The sequence below is a fragment of the Dipteris shenzhenensis genome, chromosome 13 (assembly GCF_047967505.1).
Source record: "Dipteris shenzhenensis isolate YYH24624 ecotype China chromosome 13, Dip_SZ_1.0, whole genome shotgun sequence".
Classification (NCBI taxonomy): domain Eukaryota; kingdom Viridiplantae; phylum Streptophyta; class Polypodiopsida; order Gleicheniales; family Dipteridaceae; genus Dipteris; species Dipteris shenzhenensis.
Genome location: NC_141608.1, coordinates 41557655 through 41584436, shown reverse-complemented (window position 1 = coordinate 41584436; position 26782 = coordinate 41557655). Strand labels below are relative to the sequence as shown.

Sequence of the window (26782 nt, the reverse complement as noted above, 5' to 3'; positions counted from 1 at the left end):
GTTTCCTGGAGACAATACCGCATCGCCTTTGGAGTTATCGTAGAGCAACGAGGATCTCGATGGGTGCCCTCAGGATCATGACCCATATGCAGAGTCTTCAAAGGGACTACACCTGGGGGATGGTAGCATGGTTGACTGAGGGAGGACAAGCGTTCCAGATTGATGACATCTCCCTAGCCTACCAGATACAGAGTCAGAGCATTCAGGCGCTCCATGAGGCAGTCCCTCCTGATAGCCTAGCTCCCCTTTCTCCTTCGGAGGACTGCGTTTGGGAGGTGGTAGCCAGTATCACTGCGTGGAACATCTGGGTGGCTCGTTGCAGTCTTGTGATGGGTGAGCATCCAGTTCCACCCTCGGCTACCATGGTCGCCATCTAGCAAGATATCATCTACACTCTACGCTCCACCTAGGAGTGTGGGACTCCAGGCTCTAGAGCGACTATCGGGAGGCATGCTCGATGGGCTCGATGGCTTGGCCTGCTGGAGTTTTCTACATCTTCGCTCCACGAGGGATTCACTGGTTGTATAGTCCCCCCAATTGGTTGTTAGCCCCAGTACACCCTGCGGAAAGAACTAGAAAAATATGAAAATCCACCCTGCGGGAAGAACTAGAAAAATATGGAAATCTGCTTCTTCCAGTAGAATCTCCAAAGTTGACTCCAAAAGAAGGTATGTGTGGGCAAAGTGATCCCTAAGGACTCCCAATGTGCTCTTTCTGTAGGAACCTAGGTAAGCTCTAGAGCTTCTGTCCTTGATAAGCAGTCCTTACTATGTGGTCGAGGAATGAGAATGTCCTGTAAGTCCACTCCCACTCTTCAAGGTCCCAAGGAAGGAGTTGGAGTCAGCATCCACCAAAGAGCTAGGCAAGCCAAGGACAACCCATGACAATCAATGGGTGTGGGTCATCCCACATTGGCCGTCATTGAATCCCACCACTCTAATCGTACGAAGAACAACATCCTCAAGCCGTTCTTGCTCTGGCAATCTAACTAGTCTCCAACCTTTGCTACCTCATGAACAACTCTCTATCCTCCCTAGTTCCAAAAACGCAAGCCTATAGAGAAACACATCTGCCTAAGAACATGCCAAAGCCAGTGAACCCGTGGACTCTCCGTCTAATCCGCTCCCTGCATCCATTCAAGGAGTATGGCAAATTTCAATCTACAGGGTCCGTCTATGAGTGCCTCATAATCCACCCTAGACCACTGCATGTATCTCGAGTAGCCTAGTGGACATCCTAAGTCATCGACAAAGAGCTCTTCCAAATAATGGACTCAACCTGAATCTGGCAAGGGACACATATGAGGACTTCTTTGAGCTATTGCCATTTTTAATGATCCTTGCCAAGGAGGGGGGATGAAGAAAGTTAGATGTAGGAATTTGTGAATATCCACCTTAGCTCGGCAACCAATCTCCCCCTCTATACCAAGTGCACCTCTGAATCTATTGCATAAAGAAATCCTTCTAGGGCTCATTGCTAGGAATGAGTCCTCTACCAACCAACTTGGCTAACACGGCCTTGCCCTAGATATTAAGGTCAATGATGTTGAGGCCGCCCTCATACTAAACGCGCCATATTTCTTGTTTTTCTTTCAAGAAAGGAATCCTATTAGGTATGATACATGATGCAAAGCATGAGAAGTCAATCACCCTAAGACAGAATAATCATGCTCATGCAAGAGACTCGAGAGCTAGAAAACATCCAGCTTATCGGATACAGGGTCAGAGCATTCAAAGGATAGAGCTCCATGAGGCAGTCCCTCCTGATAGCCCGGATCCTCATTCTCCTCTGAAGGCCAGCCTGTGGGAGGTAGTAGCCAATATCACTGTGTGGAACATTTGGGTTGCTTGTTGTAGTCTGGTGATGGGTGAGCATCCGGTTCCACCCTCAGCTACCTTGGTCGCCATCTGGCAGTATATCATCTACACCCTCCGCTCCACCTGGGAGTGTGGGACCCCGGGCTCCAAGGGGACTGTCGCGAGGCGCGCTCGTTTCTGCAAGGCTTGGCCTGCAGGAGCCTTCTACATATTCACTCCGTGAGGGATTCGCTGGTTTTATAGTCCCTCCACATGGCTGTTAGCCCCTGTACCAGAGATTCCCTAAGTAGTGAGCTTGGTCGTGAGGGATTCGCTGGTTTTATAGTCCCTCCACATGGCTGTTAGCCCCTGTACCAGAGATTCCCTAAGCAGTGAGCTTGGTTTCTCTGGAACAGGCCGGTTCTTCTTTTGTTCAAATGAAACAATACAAGTACTTGGTATATATAGTACCCAAGTACTGCTGGTCAACCATAGGGTTGACTTTATGCCTACAACACCATATCTTTGTAATCTCTTACATCCACCTCAGATCACTTTCGCATGGTATTGATGATTTACAACGCCTCATTTAAGAGGACGCTCTATCAATCTTAGGATTCCATATGCCTTGTACGGATAGGAGGCCCTCATAGTGGCAGCATTCTAGATCTGGGTTTCTCACGTTAAGGGTGGACAGCCGTCCCCTTCACATGTGGCTGCTTCCCTCTCTGCTGTTAGTGATTTCTATCACTCGGTTGCTAGCACCAGGGGATGCGACATTATCACATGCGAGAATGGAGTTCGCTAGCAGTTGGTAGCCCTACGGAGGGAAGAGTAGAAGAGGCCTAGAGATTCTTGTATATAGTTGTGCCTTGCTGCAGCAGGGCAGCCAAGAAGCTGCTTTGTGAGTCCATTTGCCTTCTGGAATAGGTAATGGCTGCAAGAGACCCGCAGGTAACCGGTTGTCCACTCTATTCTGCTGGCAGGGCAAACATTCACTGACAAATTTAACTACATTCCGCCACAAGCCATCTCTGTTTAGTAATACCCGCATGTCCTGCCATAGGAGATTTCAGCCTTTTTCCAGTTTTTTCCATACTCGGCACCTTCAGGCTGCTGGTTTGTATGAAATCTTTTGAGCATTAATAGAAGGTTCCTTTCTTTGCAAAAAAAGAAAAAGAAAACATCCAAGGTTGAGGCTACCACCTCAACCCTATGGACTCCTCCGAGAAAAGCGTGAGCCACTCCACTTCCTAAGGAAAGACGTTCTCTTGATAGAAACGGCCCAAGAAGACCCCTGCATGCTCACCCAAACAACTGTCATTGTGTACAGTATCTATCCAAATACCGGCCAATGTGTGAGATAGGTGGACCTAGCAACCATCCAAAGCCTCTGTGCATCTGGATCTCGAAATATGCCACGCTGATATACTCGCTCAAGAATCTCCCAGGAAGTATCCAACTGAGGCATGTGCAGGTCTGTAAGGAGAGCTGGGAACATAACATCATCTAGAGGGCATGACTTGACCAAATGCCATCATATTGAAGAGCCCAAGAAAAGTCATGTCGATCATAAAATACCTCAGGCCCGAAAGAGCCAAGCCATCGAGCCCCATGTCATGAAAAAGGGTAAAGGAATAAAGGTGCATACTGGCAGTCCCCTTCCAGATGATCCTCGCCTCTCTGCAACAATACAGAATAGACTCCTCAGTAGAGAGGCAATGAGTGCAAGTAGAGGCTACCCCAAACGTGGACCTCCACTGATTCATGGCAATCCCACCATGTATAGAAAGCTAAAGAAAAGAGTGATTTTTCTATTTCTGGGACATGTCCAGAGTCTCTTCCAAAAGGTTTTTTGCAAATCAGCAGAAATCCGAAAATTCTACCAGTGAGGAGCGTTGGTGGGATTCCAGCCTCTAAGGCTAAGATGAAATTTTATCATCCTGTAGTGAAAGAAGGGGATGCTCATCTCTTAAGCTTTCTCAAAATCCAAGAGTAGAATGGCAAGCCTCTGTGTGCTTTGCATAGCCCAATGTGAAGCCTCCCAAAATGAGAAAATATTACAAAAAAAGCTTCTACCATCCACAAAGCCCGTATGTGTATTATACATGAGAACTAGAAGAATGGGCATCTGCAAATACAGACTAATAGTTTTGGTCAAGATCTTATAAAAGGTTTCCAGTGATTCACCTCCAATGAGAGATCGAATTTCTGCAACCTCCCTTCGAGATAAGATGAATGAGACCCTCTGTAAGTGAATCAGGCATAGTACTAGAGTCCCAAACGCCCTGTAGGGCTGAGGTAACATGGTCCCCAATCATCTAAGCCTAGGCACCTACCCTTGGAGGCGCCATATTGAGGCTACCCTCACATGAAGTTGGTGCCCTTCTTCTCCTACACCACCCGCATTAATAGATGGCTTCAATTGGATATGTTAGCATGCCTGGACTTCTTCATGGGAGCGACACTGGCTCGAGCAGTAGGTGCCACATGAGGTCCCTATTTGGCTTTGGGCCCACCTCTAGACTAGTCTTCCCCCGAGGAAGATATCATGTTTCTTCTAGTTGATAGCACATGGAGGGCTGCATGTAGACCCATGATTGAAGCAAATGAGGGTGGACATGTATATCATTGCTATATGTCGGGCCCGGGGACCTTGAGGGATAGGTCACTGCATTCCACCTTGCCATGTACACAATTGAATTGATTGCAATATTATCGGTAAATTTTTTTATGATTAACACAAAGGATTTGGCAATGCTCCCTCAAGATGATAGCAAAGATGTATTGTTGGCAACTTGGTTGAAAAAGAGACATCATGCTTTCCGCATTAAGATGGTCTCCACAACCTACAAAATAGATGGTATGTCTCTCAGCTGCTTAGACAAGACCCCTCCCTCTCATCAGAGACCTGAGTTTTCTTCCAAGGACAACATTTGGGAGATGGTGGCCAACATCACAGACTGGAATATTTGGGTGGCCCACTATAGTTTAGTGATGGAGGGGCAGAAAATTCAGCCCGCAGCCACCCTTGTCAATGTATGGTATGATATCATCTATACCTTGTAGGGCACTTGGGAGCAAGACGCAGTGGGATCTAGAAGACTACTGAAAGTGGGAGTGTTTCCGCAAGGCATGGCGCCCTCGCACCCACCCCCTCTCGTCACTGCCTCTGCACAATTATGGTCACCCTCACCACCTACCCTCTGCTTGCCCCGTCTCTGTCCCCACCCTCCTCCTCTCCCTCTATGGGAGATCTCCTACTCCCTCCTCTCGCCCCCCCTAGAGACCCAGCCCCCCTATGTGCCGAAGCTAGCGGGCAAGGGTACAGCTTCGGCCTCTTCCTCTCAGTCCCAATCCTCAACCCTCTCACGACGCACAGCACAGCTCTCATGTCAATGACAAAGGCAGATGACCCTTTCTCTCAGTTTCCAAGTCTGAGGCCTCGTCAAGCAAGCTCCTATCAAGCGAATTCTGAAGGCTTTGACCCTCGAACTACCTCAATATCCCGGACGTTACCCTCTCGCCATGGAGATGATGGTCTTGATCTTGTAGCCCCGAAAGGGGTTTCCATTGGAGTAGTTGTTATCACCTCTCATCTGTTCTAGGGGTTCAACTTTGCTTCCACAAGAGAGGAGAAGTGGACCCCCACGCTCTTTGACCTTATGATGAGGGACCACATGTTTGACATAATGGACAAGTGGCTGGGACCTCGAGGGAGGGAGCTATAGATCTTTAACGACGACACGGCCACTTTTCAACTAGCCTTCTCGCCAAGAGACAAGATCTAGGCCTTGCAATAGTTGTAATCCGCTTAGAACCTGAGGTTCAGCTCAAGCAGGTTATGCATCGGTCGCAACGCCAATGAGCCAACCGACTAGGTTTGAAGGTCTTCTTCTTGATGAAGTGTGAGCTAAAGGTAGGCATTGACCCTATCATGCCTTTGTCGCATCGTCATATGGCTACAGACTACCCCCCTTACAAACCCCTGCCCAAGTCACAAAAATCCATGGCTTCCACCCATAGGAGGGCCTTGCTACCCCTCCTCAGGAGCTATCCCATGGTGAGTTGGAACGTGCATGGACTCCGTGATGGTGCGCGGCAAGAGCCACAGCAACTAACACTTTGTCGAGAGTTGCAAAGACTTGCGGGGGCACTTGATTTTTGCTTGATCTAGGAGCAACACATTTTCAATAGCAAATATCAAACGCCGACACCTGAGAGAGAGAGAGAGAGAGAGAAAGAGAGAGAAAGAGAGAGAGGCCCCAAGGTGTGGTCCCCTGTAGTAGACGAGTGGCGGTGTTTGCATTTCGGTATCCAAGGCACTGAACCAGATGTGTTTGACCACATTGAGCTTATTACAGAGCAGGTAGTGTGGATCCGTTTACTAAAGGGTGACTCTAAGATTTGAATCTTGAATGTGTACGCCCCTTCTTCTCGACAACATTGCCCTTCTTTCTTGAGGCTTATTGAGAGCCTCCCCGATGTTGACTCTTGGATTGTTGGAGATGACTTCAACAATTTAGAGCTCGAGGAGGACAAGCAAGGAGAAGCTTCCTTCTTAACAATGCCTCCAGCCTAGAGGATCACATGGGAGTAGTTCATCTTCACAATAAGTGGTCATGGCCCGTGGTCGGAGGTAGAGTTCTCCATACTTCCCAGTAGCCTTCACTTCTCCTTTGGTCAGCGGTAACATGATGGTTTGATAGAGCGACTTGGCAGGTTCTACGTGGGAGATTGAGCAACACATAGAGGGGGAGCCGTGGGTATTTTGGTAGGGACGATGATGTCAGATTCTCCCCATCTGCCGTGCTTCAGATTCTCCCCATCCGCCGTGCTTCACCTAGAGCAGCCCTGTAACGCGGACTCCTACAAAAGGGGTCCGTGTCCCCAATTCCTTTATTTAGGAGAAGGTACAATAGGCCGTGGCAGAGAGCTACTGGCAGTAGTCAAGGAGCACCCCCATAGATGGTTGGGCTATCCTGATCACAGATGTGATCAGGAAGAGTAGTGAGGAGCTTCAGACCCATGCTCTTCATCCACATCGATCTCTCCAGAAGCTTCATCCACATCGATCTCTCCAGAAGTAAGAGAAAGCACTAAGATGGGCTTTGGCTTCCATGGCTTGGGGCTTTTACAAGTTCAACGATCCCACTTCAGGTTATAGGACTATGACGATCAGACAGGGATGCCTTGGTCTTTGATGTTTATTCTAGGGGCAAGTGTCTTAGTCATATACTTTCACATATTGCATTTCAGCCTGTCAAGGTCGTAGGTTAAGTGGAGCAGTGTTTTTTGGCTTCACGATGGTATCTAGCCCCTAACCCAAATCACATCCCCTTCGGATTCATGGAGGATTTGGCTCTATGAAGGTGTCACCGTAAAGTATTTGCAATGGGAACCTAGGGAGTGGGAATGGATTGATGTAGGGCACCGAGAACCTCCCCTCTTTCGTTACACGGTTAGTAGTGCCAAGACAGTTCAGCTCATCCTTAGAGGCTAGAAGCCCACTAGAGCTCCTCACTGGCAAAATTTTCAGATTTCTATCGACTTGTAGAAATCAAGCAGGTATCCATCCTATGTATCTCACCAATTTGATGCCATCGTGTTTCCATATGTAGAAGAGGCTCTATGCAAGAGTTCATTAAATCTTATGACAAGGCCTTTGACACATTCTTCTACCTGGGCTCTAGGCACCTAGATACTCACCCCCACTATGGTCCCAGCTTATCTTAGGCTCTCTACAGTTCATCCCCCAAACAAGCCATTTTACACTCCCTGTCAGCGCTTGGATCATTCCTTGCTCGAAAGAAGTCAATCTGCAGGGGTCATAAATATTCTCTGAGACGACACCAGATGCTTTCTTCACCACCTTCTTTAGTCAGATTAATTCTGCACCAAGTCACTACTATTCGAACAAGAGCAAGAAACCTGATTTGGCTGCCTTATTAAATTTTGCACCATACGATTTTGTGAAAGCTTCAAAGTACAGTACAAAAAAGATGTGTTCGACATGAGTACACATGTGGGCCACTGTTGACCCACATGTTAAGGCAATGGGCTGCTCACCCCTCTCTTATTATCCCTTTGTTCAGCCATCCACTCCCACTCCTTCTGTTCCATCCTCCTCCATTTTGTTCTCAGTTTCTATGTCTATTCCATTCTCAATTTCTCAGCAGCAAGCTTTTGAGCTGGTCACACAACTCTAGATAGCATCCTCACACTCAGAGGTGTCATTGAGGAAGCCAGGGCGTAGAGACAAAGGGTTTATTGTTGCTGTGTGGATTTTTGCAAGGCTTGCCAAGAGCTCGTCTCATCACACCCTTGCAGGATCTGGGGTATGGTCAGGAACTCATTTAGGCAGTCATGGCACTCTATGAGAGGGTCTCAGGTAGGGTTTGGATGGCTACATAGCAAACAGAGGAGATCACGAGCACTATCGAGCCAATAGGGTTGTTTGCTATCACCAACCCTGTTTGGCCTCTACATAGACGATCTTGAGACCTTTATTAGGAACTAGAACGGCAAGCTGCTCTCTTGCTGACTCCTCGATCTAGATCCTCTATGCAAGCATGTGGTCTTGCTCTCCTCCTCAGCTAAGGACCTCTAACGGCACTTGATGCACCCCATACCTTCTGCAAGACACATGATCTAAAGGCCTATCTTGGTAAAACTCCCGGGAAATCATGAACACAGAGCAATTCACATTGCACGAGTTACTGCTGGAGGCCTTCGCATCCTACACATACTTGGGGGTTCTCAATTTTCACGATACTACCAAAGATGTAGGCCCAAATGAGCAAGGGATGCGCCACACTTTCTAGACTTGGGCGATAGTGCTTTTACTTCATTTTCAGGATCCCCAAACCACGTCTCTTTTATTTGACTCCTTGCTCCATCCAACGAGCCTGTATGGAAGTTCTATTGGGGGGCCAATCTATCAAAGGTGGACTGTGCCTAAAAAAGAGAGGCTCCACTTCCTCTTAGGTGTCATGGATGGGGTCCACAATAACCCCTCCGTCCCATATCCAATAACCCACCGATCCCACATCATATCATTCCAATTGAGTTTGGGGCATCTCCACTATAGCTTGACACATCAATCCACGTGATCATATATCTCTATCGAGTCAGGGATTATGGCTCCTCTACCTCAACGTAACGCAGGTTACCATGGCTGGCCTTATCCTCATCCATAACTAACATTTGAGGGCGATCAGAGATGTTGGTACGCACATACATGCAAATGGTTTCATAGTCTAGGGCTCCACATGGACAGATTACCCCTCCTTTTAGTATAGCTTGAGGCCCCTTCTATCCACTCACTTACCAAAAGGCTTACTAGGTTATCCGAGATGATCTGTACAGCTACACACATTCAAAATCTAGTTAAGTTCTAGCAAGCTTCTTGTGAAGCTCAGCTTCTACAAGGATTACAGCTTACACATATCAAAAGGGGGCTTCATCGACTCACCAAGCTACACATGGATCCACCTCCCCAATTCTTTAAGGATACCGATTAGGTAGTTCAGTGTTTCATCACACCGATTACGCATCGAGAGTGGATGGGCAGAGGGCATACCTAGAGAGGGTTGCATCTACACTCTATATCATCTATAAGAGATTGAGTCAGAGGAGCACTTTGCCCTGTGTACTATGAGATCCGAGGTTGTTACCATTGTCTTTTCAGGGATGGATTCGGACAACTCTCCAACCTCTTGTTTTGTGAATTTCATCCATGAGGCCAAGTTACGACAGAGAGAGACCAGTTGCTTAAACCACATAGACAAAGATCAGGTGTCCAACCAAATTCTACTCAAAGTATGATCACTAAGTTTTTCCAATCATATGGCATGGGCCAGTAGGCCCCAAGGAGATAGCATAGCTGAGGCCCAAAGCGAGAGATACAACAGCCCCATCCGTGTGTCTATGCACAAATTAGAATCACAATCTTTTCTCTATGTTCACCAGAGCAAAGACACAACCAATGGGTGTGACCGTGGCAATTGTCTAGTGCACGGCCATAGCTAGGAGACCATAGTGGACCACGCATATTGTTCATCACCAGCGCTCTATCACAAGGTTATGCAACAACAGCCCCGTAAATCACTAGAGGCCTCCACCAGCATCCGGAGGATCACCACAATGACGCCACACCACAGCTTCCTTTGGGCGTGGACATTTTGCACTTTGCACTGGTGTTTTAAGTTTGTTTGCACTTGTCCTGCATAGAGGCTCCACCCATTCAACTCATTGTATCTGGTTCAATCTCATAGACCCTTCAATCTTTTGAAAAATCTTAATAAACTTTCTTTCTTCCTTTCTTTCTCTACCGATATTCCATCACTTGCAATTTCCCATCTACTCTAGTGTTAGATGAACAATTTCCCAACCTTCTAGTGACGCTTTCGTCTCCGACTCCTTCCACCCCCTCTCTTGTCACCACCACTGCTTCCACCCCCTCATTTATTACCGCCATCATTGCTTCTACAACGTCTTCCTTCACCGCCCATCAATTGCACAAACAGAGGAAGTTGTGTCGATATTGGATCTTAATATGTTCTTGTGGGTAGCATATGGTTTAAGTATTTTGCGGCATGCACAAAGTTTGTCCACTTTGGTCACCACATTCCCTCGGGTCACATTGGTGACCATATATGCCCATGTACGTACTGGACTTCCTGTTGGTAAGCTGAAAGGAAAGGAAAGAATGGACACAAACTCAGAATTCTTGCATTATGGAATGAAGAAGAGTGAGGTCCTTAAGTAGGCACCTCATACATGCTCACTGACATCACTGATGACTTCAGAGCTCCACAATCATCTCCTCAATCTGCTCCTAGATTCTCTCAATCATCCTATGTGGCTCTCCACCACCTAACTGTGCTTATGGGCACCTAACTATGCCTCTAGCACTCACACATAGAAACCAAGGTGTGTCTGAGGCATACACCTTGAGATATCCCAACAAACCCCCCCTCAAGGAAATGCCTCAGGCTATGTCAAGGATACATCTAGTCTCATAGTTTCTCATGCCATCTCATGGTGGTCAAGGATAAATCTATGGCTAGGTTCTCATGCTAGCAAGGGTTCCCTTGGGTGTAAGGTAAACAAAAGGGATACAAAAAGACCTTCCAATGGTTATCTCCCCTGCATGTACATGCACACAATGTCTGCAGGAGGTACCATGGAGCAAAACATACACATGGCCTACATCATAAGGTGACCAGAGGTGTTTACAAAACACACAAAACACAATAGTTTATTTCATTCATTTTGGAGGACTATCCAGGCTGAGTACCTTGACATAAAAAGAGAGATCTGGAGCATACATGGAGATGATTTAAAATGCATAATCTTCATGGGATGCCTCATCTTGAGGAGGCTCTTCAACTGAAAGTAGATTTGCATTTTCTGTCTTTGCTTTGGCTCTGCAAAACTTCTCATTATGGTTGTTCTTGCCACAGTGCTTGCATGGATTAATTTTGAAGCAGTCCTTTGAAAGGTGATTTGTCTTTCCACAGTGATTGCAAGGGGTATACTTGCTCTTCTGGACTTTTACAGCATAAACAATGTCATTGCCTTTCCTGAGCTCCATATGCCTTTCTTCTTCTTGGAGAGCAGAGATAATACCTTCAAGATTAGGATTAGGAAGATTTTTCAAAGTGCTAACTATGTGATCATAATCTTCAGGCATACTCTTAAGTAACACTGCCATAGCATCATCTGGAGTAATAGGAGAGTTGATAGAAGCAAGTTGAGTCATAAGACTCCGCATATAGTTGACATGAGCTGCCAAAGTAGTACCACTAGCCATCTTCAATTCAAAGAAAGAGATTTTAAGTGATAGTTTAGAGATGTGAGAGCTAGCACCAAAAATCATGTCAAGCTTCTGCCAAGCTTCTGAAGGAGACTCCAAGTCAGAGATATGGTGAATATAATCATCTGCTAAAGCAAGAGCAATGATACCATATGCTTTTTCTTCTCTAGCTGGATCCCTTGCCGGTCGTGTCGGAGTTGAGGATTCTCCAGCATTAGAGGCCGTAGAAGAAGCAATAGGAGTAGGTTTGACAAGTCCCCATAGGTTCTCCCTCATCAATGCAAATTTCACCTTCATCTGCCATGTGTGGAAGCCCTTTCCATTAAACTTCTCTAGATTCAATAGGGTAGCGATGAGAGGGTCTAACCCAGATATTGGGCAGTGTCTTTCTCTCTTACAAGGCAAAAAATAACTGAAAAACTTCCAAAATATGAGCACTTGATGTAGCAAAGACTATTGACCAATATTCAATCAATGATGCTTCTTCTTACATGCTTCATAGAAGTGGCTAAAATGAATACTTTCCAATCAAAACCAGGTCTAGCAATTCAAAACAAAACTGAAGCCACACTTGTACTGAAGTTATTGAAAGATTCAAAAAACCAGAAATGCTAGAGTAGCATTTTATGTAGCATCATCTTCAAAAACTTGTCCAAAACTGTCAAAACCAAAAGGCTGAACTTAGAGGGCTTGTAGCTCACTCTTCAAAGCAAGGAAAAGAGGGCTTTCTCAAGCAAAAGAAAGCTCATATACCAGAGAGGGTCCAGCACAGAGGTAGGACGAAATGGTGCGCACTTTTGCCCGGGGGAGTTGCTACAGGCTGAACCTGAGTTTTGACGATTTCTCCCTCCTTCCTGAACCAAATGAGCTGAAAAATGGCTCAAAATCTTCGTCTTGAGGTCGCCCATCTACTCCTAAGAGGGCTCAGGCAATGGCGGAGCAGGCAGGGAGTATTGAGCAATAGAAGAAATGGCAAAAAATGCGCTGTTTGGGGAATGGCAGCCACCACAGACGTTTTTTCTTCAATTGCTTGCAGGTGGAAGTTCGCCCATACTAGAGGAGTTTCCAGCTCAGAGGGTTTGGGCAATGGTCGTTTGTAGGTGGAGAACCAAGCTCTCAAAGATTTTGGGAAGAAAGAGGAAAATGGAGAAGAAGAAGATGAAGAAGAAGATGATGATGTGGCAGAAATGGGCTCAAGGGGGATCAAAGGGCTCTGATACCATGTTGGTAAGCTGAAAGGAAAGGAAAGAATGGACACAAACTCAGAATTCTTGCATTATGGAATGAAGAAGAGTGAGGTCCTTAAGTAGGCACCTCATACATGCTCACTGACATCACTGATGACTTCAGAGCTCCACAATCATCTCCTCAATCTGCTCCTAGATTCTCTCAATCATCCTATGTGGCTCTCCACCACCTAAGTGTGCTTATGGGCACCTAACTGTGCCTCTAGCACTCACACATAGAAACCAAGGTGTGCCTGAGGCATACACCTTGAGATATCCCATCACTTCCACCATTGGAGACTGTTTTTGTTACCATTGACACCCCTTCCACATCTTCCACCTTGGTTTCCTCTCCTCTCAATTCATAGGCAATTGCTTCTCACAACCAACACCCTCCAGATTTCCCATATTAGTGACCATATATGCCCATGTCCGTACTACACTTCCACCATTGGAGATTGTTTTTGTCACCATTGACACCCCTTCCACATCTTCCACCTTGGTTTCCTCTCCTCTCAATTCATAGGCAATTTCTTCTCACAACCAGCACCCTCCAGATTTCCCACGTTGGTTTCCTCTCCTCACAGTTCAAGATTGGTGACAGGGATGTACACAAGCATGGCTTCAGTATGGACTGGACCTCCTATGGTGTTGGTACCATCCACGTGCAATCCATATGGTGTATCCATCTCCCACAGTCAGTGTCACCAACAGAACTAAATGAGACTCTTCGACCACCCACCACGTGTGGTCTAGGGGACATAACCTCATATCAAGCTGCCTAGCAAAGGTGGATCTCACTCTATGCCCCACAGTGATGAATCCCAAGATAGAAAAGGCACAAGAACGTGAGTGCGGCCCTTGACAGTTGGTATTATCAAATGCTGATCTACCTGATAAAGAAGAAAGCCCTCTAGTGACAAAGAATACATTCTTCACATGGTATCAAGATACAAGTATGGTCACCGCACAAAGCTGGTTCACTCAAGAAAAGATCTCAGCACATATCCTGATTTGATGAGCGTAAACATGTGGATTTGATGGGAAGAGAATTTAGATGAAAATATTACCTATCCTCTGTATCAGGTGTTGATCCCTGACATCGAGCTCCCTCCTAGCGTATGGGAGCCTTTTATCAATCTTGATACTATGGCACCCATAGATGACTTGGATAATGATGACGAGAGGGCAAGGACCGGTAGCATCCAATGATTTGGGATAATGCTCATTGCCTCCTTTGGTTTGGGGACAGGTACATGTGGACGAAGCACTCTTTGCATTTGGGTGGGTTGTGTCCTTGATGATAGTTTGAGTCAGTTGGGCACTACATTATTTTCATATACCGCCCATAACTATTTGAAACTCACTCACATCAAGGAGTTAGGAGAATAGGTCCATGACATGCGACAAAATACACAACATCAAGAGCACTGATTCCATGAAATGAGGACAGCATGGGGGTTACAAAAGATTGTGCTGAAACATGAGCAAGACAAGCGCAGCAAAGAAGTCCTTGATTTACAGCAAGATAAGACAAAAGTGGGAGCATTTCTGCAAGGTATGGCTTGCAAGCATTTTTCCAGTCACGGATGAAAGAATGTGCTAGCTGTATGGCCCCCACACACTGGTTGTTGGCACTAGTTTGAGGACGTGAGATGGGGTCTTGAGAAGCAGGTTGCATAGCAGCCGATGATAGGAACATTTTGAGGACTCCAATTTTGAACTAGTAGTGATAGGAACTAGGTGAAATTGATACTATTGTATATCTTAGTCATGTTTTGCATGCTAAGACTAGCTGTTTATTTACATGAAGATAGGAACTCATTGTTTATTGTGGATCTAGCGGTAGATAGGCCAGCGGAGGTGTGGAGAAAAAGCGTGCAGATAAAAAAAGCGATCACACCTCCCAAAAAAAAAAGCAACAGTCGCTATTTTTGTGATAACTTTTGATCCATAACTCGGATTTAGGAGATTTTGTTATCGTTGCGAAGCTGAGACCAAAATCTACGACTTTGTACAAGAAGTTGTGGCCTAAATCCATAGGAAAGGGAGTCAAAAACTCAGAATACGACAGGCGAGTTGATTTTGTTGTGAAAGGTGTAGGAAATGAAGAGCAGACGAAGGTTGTGTCTTGGGATTGGAAGAAGGGCGCTGCTCCTACTTTGCACTAGACCAGAGTCTTTCTTGTGTATGACAGCCTCTTTTTATCGTTGTTTTATTTGCTTGAGCAGAAACTAATAGCGTGGGTTGTAAAAGTCATGATCTTTGCAAGATGTGTTGATAAAATATATGAGTTGTCGGCCCTTTTCTAGTGTTCAGTGTATGTTTGTGTGTTAGAGGCCTATCATAAAGGTCACCCACAATCCTCTAGTTTCTCTCATCACTGCTTTAGAGCCCCCGACGAGGAGTTTCCTCGGGAATTTCTAGTGATTGAGGAGAAGTACTAAAGTCACATATGTAGCTATTGTTGCAAGAGAGAGATGACCCAAGATTTCCCTAAGTTTCTTTGCCTAATGAGGATGTTTCTCAATTCATCAGAGATCTAGATTTCACATAGCTGCTAAAAGGCAAAAACAGACCCAAAGTTATTTTGCAAATCTGAGGCTATTGTCTACAAGGTGAAGCAAGGATATGGTTTCAAAGTTTTGTTCAACGTGTTTCGGAAATCCAAAATCGGGATGTTGAATATCAGGAGGTAAGAGTTGCATTTTTTGTCGAGTATGGATATGAAAGGGATCCCAATCGGATCTGTAAGGTGTTGCCCAATCAAAAAGTGGGCCAATACCTAAACCACTTTGCTAAGCTGTGGCAGGAATGGAAGGCTTCTTTGCATCCTGAAGTCCCACCCGAAGTATTGAAGATCGAGAGATTTGTTGCTCCGCTCATGCCGGATCTCAGGTTGAAGGTGGAATTGAAGTATCCTCATCGGTTTAATGAATCTATTGAGATCGCGCAATGGAAAATGCATCAGTCGGGTTTAAACAATGTGTCCAGTTTATAAGGTAAGTCGTCTTATGCATCAAAGCTTGTAAATCCTTCTTTGGACGTGTCTGTGTTGCCTTATATGCCAAGGAGTAGATTTGTTTCCGATGTATCATTTCCACAGGCTAGTAATGTTAAGGATGCAATTGGATACAATGTAATGAAATCAGAGGAGACCAATGATGTGATGGGATGTGACAAAGAGCTTTTGCCATCGCCAATGATAGGCGTTGTAGAGTTGTCTATAGAAGGTAGTGAAGGAGTGCTTGATGACACTTTGGACTCTAAAACCATAGATGAGTAATCATATTTAGCAAAGGCCAATGAAGTGGATCCAGCAACACTTGAAGGGGGTGATGAAGAAGAAGCAGAGAGCTCTTATGGGCATAAGGCTCAATTAGAAGAGGATCCAAGACCTCTTGAAGAAGAACCGAGCATGCATGCCGAAAATGAGGCGGACGTTTATGATGAAGAATAGGAGAAGCAAGCGATTCATATTTCCAACCAAAAAGAAGATCGTTTGAACGTGACAGATGCTCATCATGATGGAGAGAAAGATGCTTGGAATGCATTTATGCAGCGAGTCCATGAGGCAGAGACAATGATGGCGAATTTACAAGAAGACTTCTCCCACAAGCTGAAGGTAGACAAGAGGATGGGCATAACCGTATCAATGCTATATTGATGAAGAGGTCGTGCCAATGCAAACAAGACAATTAGGATGATAATGAAGAGCAGGGGAACAAGCTTGTTGTAGCAACTCCGATACAAGAGCAGGGGGTCGAAGGTTCTCATAGGGATATGCCTCTTGATGCTATGGATGTATTGCAAGTGCAAGCCTGTGAGTTGGATGCCTTTGACAGAAATATGTCTTTCCAAATCATGTGTAATGAAGGAATCTTGGAAGACAAGTAAAGGTAGCAAGTGATGTTTTGCCACATGACGCATCTTATGGTGCAGAGTTTCCAAATAGAGAGGTGTATGCACAAACCACTAACAATCGGGAGGTTCCCGATTGGGGATTTGAGGAATCAATTGAAGATTTAGTTTTGAAGATGGCATGCATATTGGAGAGATTAAAAAATGGGCTGCAGACTTTGAAGACACGGGGACAAGAGACTCAAATATACTTGGATGTAGGGGGCTTGAGGCAATGTGAACGGTACAAAAGAAAGGGGGTTTATTTCCTTTTGATCCAAGAGGATAAGAAGGCAAAGAAAAAGGAGACTGCAGTAGCAAAAAAATGATAGGCAGATTTCGAGGACCCCAATTTTGAAGTGCTAGTGATAGAAACTGATACTATTGTATATCTCAGGTCACATTTTGCATGCTAGGACTAGCTGTTTATTTGCATGAAGATAGGAACTAATGGTAGATAGGCCAGTGGAGGCATGGAGAAAAAGCATGGTAGATAGGCCAGTGGAGCCAAACCAGAGTCTTTCTAGTGTATGAGAGCCTGTTTTTATTGTTGTTTTTGTTTGCTAAAGCAAAAATTAATAGCGCAGGTTGTAAAAGTCTGATCATTGCAAGATGTGTTGATGAAATATATTATGTCGGCGGCCCTTTTCTAGTGTTGTTGTGTTTGTGTGTTAGAGGCCTATCATAAGGTTGCCCACAATGAGCAACATCGTCTGGATGGTATCGGAGATGGAGGAGCTGCTCGGTGAGCTCCCCTCTACCTGCAGTGGCCTGTAGGCTGCCCGCGGCCTGTATGCTCCCCCGCTGCCCGCCCTACCCTCCTCGCCTCGCCCTCGCTCCACCTCGCCCCTCCTCCCTCTCTGCTCCACCCTACCTCCCCCGCTCCACCTCCGCCCCCCCGCTCCACCTCCGCCTTCGCCCCTACCCTCCGCCCTCTCTGCCTCCCCCCGCTCCACCTCCGCTCCACCCGCCTCACTCTGCCTCCCCCGCTCCACCTCCGCCCACCTCTGCCCCCGCTCTGCCCTGCCTCCCCTACTCCGCCCTCTCCACCTCCGCCATCTACCCCGCTCCACCTCCGCCCCCCGCCCTGCTCTCTCCCTCGCCGCCCCCCCGCCCATTGCCTTCCCCGCTCTGCCCCCCTCCTCCTGCCTCCTTGCCTCCCCTCCTTTCCACCTCGCACCTCTTCCCGCCCTCCTGCCCTCCCACCAGCGTGCCCCCCCCGCCATTCCGCCTCCTCCCACCTTTTCTCCTCCTCTCACGCCTCTCCCGCCTCCTTCCTTTTCTTCATTCCTTCCTCTTCTTCATTCCTTCCTCCTCCTCCCCCCCTTGCTCCCTCCTTCCTCCCTTGCCCTCTCCTTCGCCTCACCGCTTCCTCCCCTTTTTCATTTGCCTCCCTGCAGCGGGAGCACTCGTGTTTGCTACGGTGAAAGAAAATCTTGGTGGTGACCTTTGGTCTGGCCAGAGGGGCTCTATGGCAACACCCTTGACTCCCACAGCCGTTAAGGTTCTTCTTTCCCTAGCTGACAAGCAACAGGTACAGCAGGCAATCTAGTTCCTACAAGACAAGGCGCTTGTGGGTAGAATTGTGGGCCTCATGCCTACACGGAGACACGTGCGAGAGTGGTGGATCCAGGTGAGCTTGACATTAGAGGACGACCACATCCAAGAGGTTACCATCTATGGACGAGGTGTTTTCCTCATCCAGTTTAGCTCCCCTGACACCGCCTCGACACTTGTGGAGCAGAGCCCCATTCTCCTTGGCCCGCACCTTGTCTACCTCTTTCCTTGGTATCATGGGTTCACCATGGAGGACATGGATACGACACACCATGTTCCACGGTTTCCGATTACACTCCGATTCCCAAGGCTCCCCAGGGAGTATCGAGCCATCGTCCCTTCCATTGGCCAGGCATTTGGCACATTGCTCGAGTCCCTGCCAAAGATGGCCACCTCCGTTCTAGCAGATGATGGAGTCCCTAGAAGGAGGCACACTTCGCCAGAGGGTGGAGATCTCCGGGCTTCCAGGCCAGTGTCTTTGTTGTAGACAGATGGGTCACCTCGCCAGAGATTGCCCCTGTGGCCACCCTCGTGCACCTCCCCCCCCCTCCACAGAGTAGGCAGAGTCAGCAGGCCCGAGTTCAACGCCCTCTCAAACAAGAGCAGCAGGAGTCCCAGATCCCATGGGTTACCCCCTCAGAAGGGAACTGGACACAGGTTAAAGGAAAAGAAAACCAAGCAAGCAGGCGCGCAAACGCTGTAGACAGAGGGCCAACCGCAGGGAGAGGGACAAGGTTGATCGAGAGGCCTCGAAAGAGGAACAGCAGGAGTCACCTCCCCTAGCAGCAAAGGCCACTGCCCATCCAGTCAATCCTCCAGCTTCGGAAGTTCAGCCTCCGCACCCACCCTTACAGCAGCAGAGCGCCCTAGGAGCTCCAGATGTGGCAATGGCGGAAGCCGCAAACGCTAGCCCGACGAGGGCCGTGAAGGAGCCGATACAGAGCCCCGACGAGCCTTATCAGTAGGGGGGGCCTGTGGTCGCTCTTTTTCCTCCTCCTCCCCCTCCCCCCCCCCTCCCCCTGACCCCTCCTCCTCTTTACTTCCCCCTCCCTGCCCAGGGTTTCCCCCGCCCCCCCCCCCCCCCCTCAGCCCCCCCCTTCTATGGTCACCATCACTACCCTCCCCTTGTCCCCTACATCCCTACCTCTCACTCTCCCACCACCCCCCTCTCCGCTTCAGTAGCAGCCTCTTTCGCTTCGACACCCCTGCCATCCGGCAAGGGAACGATGACACCCCCTTCTGCTTCCTCATCGTCACAGCAACAAGTCCGCTCAGAGAGGGCGCTCAGAGAGGGATCCTGAGGGATGAGGCTCGTCTTTCCAACCAGCAGTTCCCAACTTCCAGCTTGGGTGTCCCTTACCGTGGGACTTCTGGAGGTTAGGACCCTGGAACTATCTAGAGATTTCGGACGCATCCCCTTTACCATTGGAGGTCACGCTCATGGTCCTCCAGCCCCAAAAGGGGCGTTTGATCGGTGCAGTGGGATCTTAGACACACCCCGTTTGGAGATTTCTGTTTGCCTCCACAGGGTTGGAGAAGTGGTCCCCGGAGGTGTTTAACGCTATTTTGGGTAATCGCATTATGCTCATGATGGACGAGTGGATGGGACCACAAAGACTAGATCTTTTGTACGCCCATGCCGCGCAGGTGAACTTTCAACTGAGCTTCACGCGCGAGGAGCCGGTGTGTGGTTTGGCAACAGGAGTTATCAGATTGCCGATGGAGGCAAAGGTGGAGCAGGCACACTTATGGCCCCTCCAGACGTGCGCCGAGTTGTTCGGGGTGGAAGCCTCCTTCATGATGAAGTGGGCACGAAAGATCGGTATTGAGCCAGTGTCCACCCTAGTACAACGCCGCACAGACACTGACTACTCGCCCTTCAAACCCCCGGCAAATTCACACAAGGCAGTCTTTCTAGGACAGGCACCCACTCACAGGAGAGCCTTGTTCCCGACTCCCTGGTCCTCATGAGCTGGAACGTACACGGGCTCCATGACCGTGTTCGTAGTCAGCCGCAGTACCTGTTGCTCTGGCAGGAGTTGCAGAGGGCAGTGGTAGGGCAGGCAGTGGACATCCTTATGATTCAAGAGCACATGTTTTCAGCAACAGACATCAGACGACGCCATCACCTTCTCCCAGGGAGAGGTCCAGAGGAGTGATCTCCCGCAGTAGGACGGAGCGGAGGGGTCTGCATCTCAGTCTCACAGACTTTGGCTCCAGAGGTCTATGATCAGGGCGAGCTCATTCTAGGACGGGCAGTTTGGATGGGAGTTCGGACGGGAGAGTCCAAGATTGGATTCCTCAACGTGTATGCCCCAGCGTGTAGACAGCACCGCCCGACTTTTTGGAGGAGGCTGTCAGAGTGTCTTCTGGATGTTGATTCTTGGATTGTTGGAGGGGATTTCAACAACCTGGAGTTTGGGGAGGACAAGCAAGGCGGCGCCTCGTTCTCAGAGATGCCAGCAGCAAAGCGTAGCACCTGGGAGCAGTTCATTTTCATGATCAGTGGCAGAGACCTGTGGAGAGAGCCAGAGTTTAGCAGGACTCCTGGCAGCCTTCTCTTCTCCTTTGGACAGAGGAGACACGATGGATTGCTCGAGAGATTAGACCGCTTCTATGTTGGGGACTGGGCATTACACAAAGGCGGTTCTACCGAGATTCTGGCAAGTACCACGATGTCCGACCACTCTCCAGTGGTACTTCACTTGGATCAGCTCCGTCGAGGTCTTCCCCAGAAGGGGATCTGCATTCCAGAGGACCTCTTGCAGGACGAGGAGATTCAACAGGTTATGGAAGAAGAATCGAAATTCTCAATATCCAGAAGAGATCTAGGAGCACTCAGAGATGGTACCGAGTGAGGGCTGCAAGTGAGGGCTGGGCTGCATGGGTGGCCGATGCGATTCAAAGGAACAGTGTGGAGCTGCAGGCTCACGCCCTTAGGCGGAGGAGGACCCTTCAGGAGCGAGAGCGGGCTTTGAGGAGAGACCTCGCCTCCATCGAGAGGCTCAAGGAGCAGGACTCGGTCTCTCAGTGGCTTAGTGACAGATTGGAGAGCACTCGTCTTGAGCTTCAGGACACAGAGCTGCAACAGGCTGAGTTCTCCTACCATTCCTCCCAAGCCCGCTGGGTACAGTAGGGGGACAGGATGATGAAGCAGTTCTTTCAGACTATGGGGTCTCGATCGATCGGCACACAACTACAACATCTTCGGGACTCGCAAGGCATCATGCACACTGACCCGCAGGAGATTCTTGACATGACCACGGAATTTTATAGCCAGCTCTTTCAAACAGAGAGGATGACCCCAGCAGGTCTTGTGGCCCGAGAGCTAGTTTGGGATCATGTTCCGACAGTAGTCTCACGCGACTTATGCAGCAGACTTGAGGAGCCCTTCACAATTGAGGAGCTCTGGGAAGCCCTCAAGGCTCTCCCGACCCAGAAGTGCCCGAGGGAGGATGGCTTGACTCTGGCCTTCTTCCGGAACTTCTGGGAGATTATCTCTACCCCCTTCTGTTTAGCTTGCCAGGAGATTTTCGACACAGGCCTTCTTCCTCAGTCCTTGTGCAAGGGGTGCATATGTTTGATCCGAAAGGGGGAGATAGGTCAGATATTCGACAAAGGAGGCCGATCACTTTGCTTGATACTGCATACAAGATCCTCGCTAAGGTCTTGAGTTTGCGGTTACAGCCTCATCTTACTTGACTCGGAGTTTGCAGATGGCACGGCCTTGTATGTTGAGGGCACCATAGTGAGTCTACAGAGAGTCAAAGGCGCCTTGGCTATCTTTTGTGAGGCCTCGGGGGCACGGATCAACTGGACGAAATCCATAGGCTTCCTCACACGCTTTGAGGAGACACAGGAGATCCATGAGTGGGGGAGTGACTTTGGTTTCAGATGGATACTGCGGGGCCAGACAGCGAGATACCTCGGATGCCACGTGGGTATTGACATTACAGCAGAGCATCAGATTGCCCCGGTCCTTGAGAGTGTTCGGCGCAAGCTTCTCTATTGGAGCTCGACCAAACTCTCCCTCACAGGTCGTGCCTTAGTGGCAAACCAGGTCCTTCTTGCCACTGCCTGGTATACTGCCTCTTGTTGGTGCTTTCACAGAGGCTGCTCCGACGGTTGGGCAGCTCCGACGGTTGGTACGAAACTTCCTCTGGGTTGGTTCAGACGGCACGAGGAACACTAGGACCCGAGTAGCTTGGCAGACGGTGATCATGCCGCAGGCACTGGGAGGCTTGGGTATCATTGATCCGGAGATGCAGAGCAGGGCCCTTCTGGGCAAGCTGGTGGTTCGTGGCCTCACCCGAGGTGCCAAGCCTTGGAAGCTCCTCTTACAGAGAGGGCTTCTAAGGAACACCCCACGCACTGGAGGACAGTGGCCGTCTTCACATAGATGGATCTTCTCAAAGGCCCCCCTTACACGGGGAAGGGCTCCCCCTTGATGAGGAGTCTTCACAGGGTTTGGCAGAGACTAGCAGGGGGTCTTCCCCGTGCTCCACCCAGATGCAAAGAGGAGTTCGAGCGTCAGCCCCTTATGTGGCACCCAGAGGTCAGAGATCAGAAGGGACGTATGCTTGGGCAGCGGACTCACATTGGTTGGGCACAATGGGATAGTGGACCAGCAGGGTCTTTTGGTCGCCGGAGCAGACTACCTATGGAGGCAGAGACGAGGCTTGACGCCCTAGCGCATCTGAGAGGGGCAGGGCAGCGGATGGGCGAGATCGACTTAGCCATTCCTGAGTCCTGGTGGGAAGGACTTCACATTTGGAGAGACAGCACATGGCTGGGGCAGTTTTCTCGTACTGGTGTTCCCTTGAGGATTTTGATGCAACGTGACAGCACGGACCCCGGCTGCTTCCGTGTAGGACCTAGAGGCCTATTGCAGCCCCTCATTGGGAGTGACCCTGAGATGGATGGGAGTCTTGATGGGATACACTAGCAGATGATCACAGTGGTAGGACGCTTGGGGAAGGAGTGGCACATCGATCCTCCCAGTATCTCAAAGCAGGACGCCTCTAGATGGCGCCTCTAGCTATGGAAGGGCAGACCCCTGAGGGAGGTCCAATGGGACCCCGAGGAGTGGTTCTGGCCCTCCAGGGGCGGCCTTGCTGAGACAATAGATGAGGTGCCTTTTACACCACACGGATTGGCAAGAGACTTCAAATGGACTCATCGAGATGGACCCCCTCGAGGGAGAGACACTGGGAGACCCAAAGAGTGCCCCGGGATGTTCGTTCCAAGTTTTGGACGTGGTTGTGGTCCAGCTTGCGACCAAGGAAGATTTCTTACTTGTTTTGGCTGGTAGCCCACGGAGGCTTGCCCATCGGCCCATGGTTGGAGCAGATGCAAGTGGAGGGGCAGTGCCATTGCTACTCAGATGGTGTCCCGAAGACTATCCCACACTGCCTATGGAGCTGTCGTAGCGCAGCAAGGATCTGGATGAGAGCCCTCAAGATCATGACATGCATGCAGAGCTTTCACAGAGACTACACCTGGGGGATGGTGGCTTGGTTGACAGAGGGAGGACACGTGTTCCAGATTAATGAGATCTCCCCAGCCTACCGGATACAGGGTCAGAGCATTCAGAGGATTGCACTCCACGAGGCAGCCCCCCCTGACGCCCTAGCTCCTCCTTCCCCTAGGGAAGACAATGTTTGGGAGGTGGTAGCCAGCATCATGGCTTGAAACATTTGGGTGGCTCGTTGCAGTCTCGTGATGGGAGAGCACCCGGTTCCACCCTCGGCTACCTTGGTTGCCATCAGGTAGGATATCATTTACACTCTACAGTCCGCCTGGAAGCGTGGGACTCAGGCTCCAAGGCAACTATTGAGAGGCGTACTCGTTTCTGCAAGGCTTGGCCTGCAGGTGTTTTCTACATTTTCACTCCGCGAGGGATTTGCTGGCTTTATAGTCCCCCCACTTAGCTATTAGCCCCAGTTCCCGAGATCCCCTAAGCAGTGAGCTAGGCTTCTGGAACATGCCGGTTTTTCTTTCAGCGTTTTCCGGTTTTTTTTCATACTCAGCACCTTCGGGGCTGTTGTCTTGTATGAAATCTTTCAAGCATTAATAGAAGGTTCCTTTCTTTGGAAAAAAAAAAAGGGTCGCCCACAATCCTCTGGTTTCTCTCATCACCGGCTACCTCTTTGGACTGGTCCAGAATCCCATGGATTGCTGATCTGTATTGTCTCTCAAGTTTCTAAAACAAGGTTATTTTCTTTGGGGGGGGTTTTGTTCGCAGCGCCCGGGGGGGTAGGGGAGGGGGGGCGGGGCGGGGCGGCTTATAAGTGCCAGTGTATCCCAATGTTTTCAGAGCTCCATCAATGTACTCTTTTTTTCCTGTTCTTACCCTATAAGGAGTGGAGAGAGAAAATTATTCCATCAGCGCCTACAACATACAGTGAATGTACCTGACCAAATACAAAATGCAACATTACCTAAAACAGGTGAATACACTAGTCATACATACCAGAAAATTTAGTTCAATCCTTCCTTTTCATTGCCCAAGCAAATAAAAGAAGAAACAATTGTCATCAATTTCTCAGGAAACTTGGTTCATGAATATACAATGGAAGACAATATATTTTACTGAAAAAGAAAGTAGCACCCCACAAGAAGAGCACCCTCCCCCCAAAGAAAAGGTGCTACTTTCTTGGAATGGAGGTTAGCTGTTCTCGTGCAAAACTTTCAGGCATTGTGACAGAAGAGCAGTACAAATATATGGCACAAAGATTAGAAGAAGGTAGCTCCACAATCCAAATATGTAAATAGAATCAGTCGCCAGATTCAGATTCTTCCCTCTCTACAAGAATATGTAGAATAAATTTTGGATGTTAGATACTGGAACTTGTATAGGCATGCTGAGACAGACAGTTGGACACATTGACATAAGGCACACAGAAAATGGCAGGCAGTGCAAAGCAGTTTGACCATGCCGGAGTACACAATGTTCATAAGGCACACAGAAAACAGCAGGCAGTGCAAAGTAGTTTGACCATGCCGGAGTACACAATGTACGCCCTTTGGCATTATCCTTTGAGGCCTATTATACAATCTTCATCTACAAAGAATACAAACATTGTCCTGTGTTTGCACTGAGATTTTGTATCATGGTAACATATATTCATTTAAGTTCAAACCTTAAGAAATGTAAAATTTGTCCTATATGCCTGACAGATTGATTACCTTAGAATGAAACTTAGATTGTGTTTATGAATGAAGACATCCATGTATGGAAATGCAAGTCTTTTCCTCACCATATTCATCAATTGGGGCGTCATAGTCATAGCTTGTTGTTACAAATGGTCCTCCACTAGTATGTCCAAAGTTGGTGCCTCCAAAATACTATAACAGCCAAGTTCTTGACTTCAATGATTGATTTCCAAGAGAGAACAATCATCCAAAATGTGCCAAGTCCGTTGCTTCACTTCTAAGAAAAAATAGCGTACATGTGTATATGTGTGTGTGCATTCGTATGTGGGCATGGGCGTACGGTGTGCGTGTGCGTGTGCACGTGTATAGATAGATCCTGATGTGTATCTGTCTCATACTGAGATCTTCTCGTGATGTATTTTTCCACATCCCGTTTTGGGATAGTGATTCTGTAATATAAAGCAATAAAATTTTCACCAAAAAAAGTGTGTCTGTGTGTGTGTGTATACTGTGCATTGGTCAAATGTATCCATCATCTAATTATTTATAAGGTTCCTTACATTACCATGTAATAATTATGGAAACTACCACCTCTTTGAAAGAAACGAGCAACTGCAAAGGCATTGTCCTCCACTGGTCGTTGTGGTATGGGGTCTCCCCATGATGTAAACCTGAAGATCCAAAAAAGAATGGCATACTGTAAAATGCATACACTTAAAAACACCTACTTACGTACACAAAGCGATTGAGAAGTTCCAACACTAAATCTTCAGGGTTGTTTAATTTTCCCAGAACAGTAATAGATGAGAATCCATCAAGAGTATCAGACAGTGAAAGATAGGTTCAGGGCAGTTGAGTGCAGTGCCAGAAAAACACGATAAACATTTTTCGTGCAGGGGGAAAAACATGACATAAAATTAACAGACAATTGGCTGCTATTATTAGCTCACGAGACCTGGACATGAAGTGGCATATGTAACAACAAAACTATTGTCCCGAACCCATCAGAGCTTTACAAAAAAAGGCAAAATACAATAGAAAGGTGATCTATACATGGTTCTTTGGATCAATAAAGGTAAAAACAATGGTCAAGGTCTCAAGAGGTTCACCATTTAGAAGACAGATTCGATTGCTATTTGATGAAAACTATTTGTGAATATTTTCATATCAGAGAAGTGAAACCTATCATGATGGGTTGCTCCTCCTCCCCTTCCCTTATCTTTCCTTTGGCTTACCCTTTCCCATTGGCATATTTGCTTTGAGTTTTGTTGAATATCCCTTGTTCCTTGCGGGATGCACATGAGGATACCCTTGTCTTTCAGGTTCAT

General features: G+C 48.0%; 1 protein-coding gene across 1 annotated transcript in view; it reads right to left on the bottom strand.

Moving 5' to 3' along the window:
- Window positions 1–26782, bottom strand: part of LOC147895415 (beta-galactosidase 9-like) — a 165324-nt gene that overhangs the window by 94719 nt on the left and 43823 nt on the right. Inside the window, exons 8-9 of the mRNA XM_087383347.1 lie at window positions 26020–26125; window positions 25559–25646 (exon numbers count right to left, since the gene is read on the bottom strand). Coding sequence (XP_087239473.1) covers window positions 25559–25646; window positions 26020–26125 — 194 coding nt within the window. The remainder of the gene's footprint in view (window positions 1–25558; window positions 25647–26019; window positions 26126–26782) is intronic.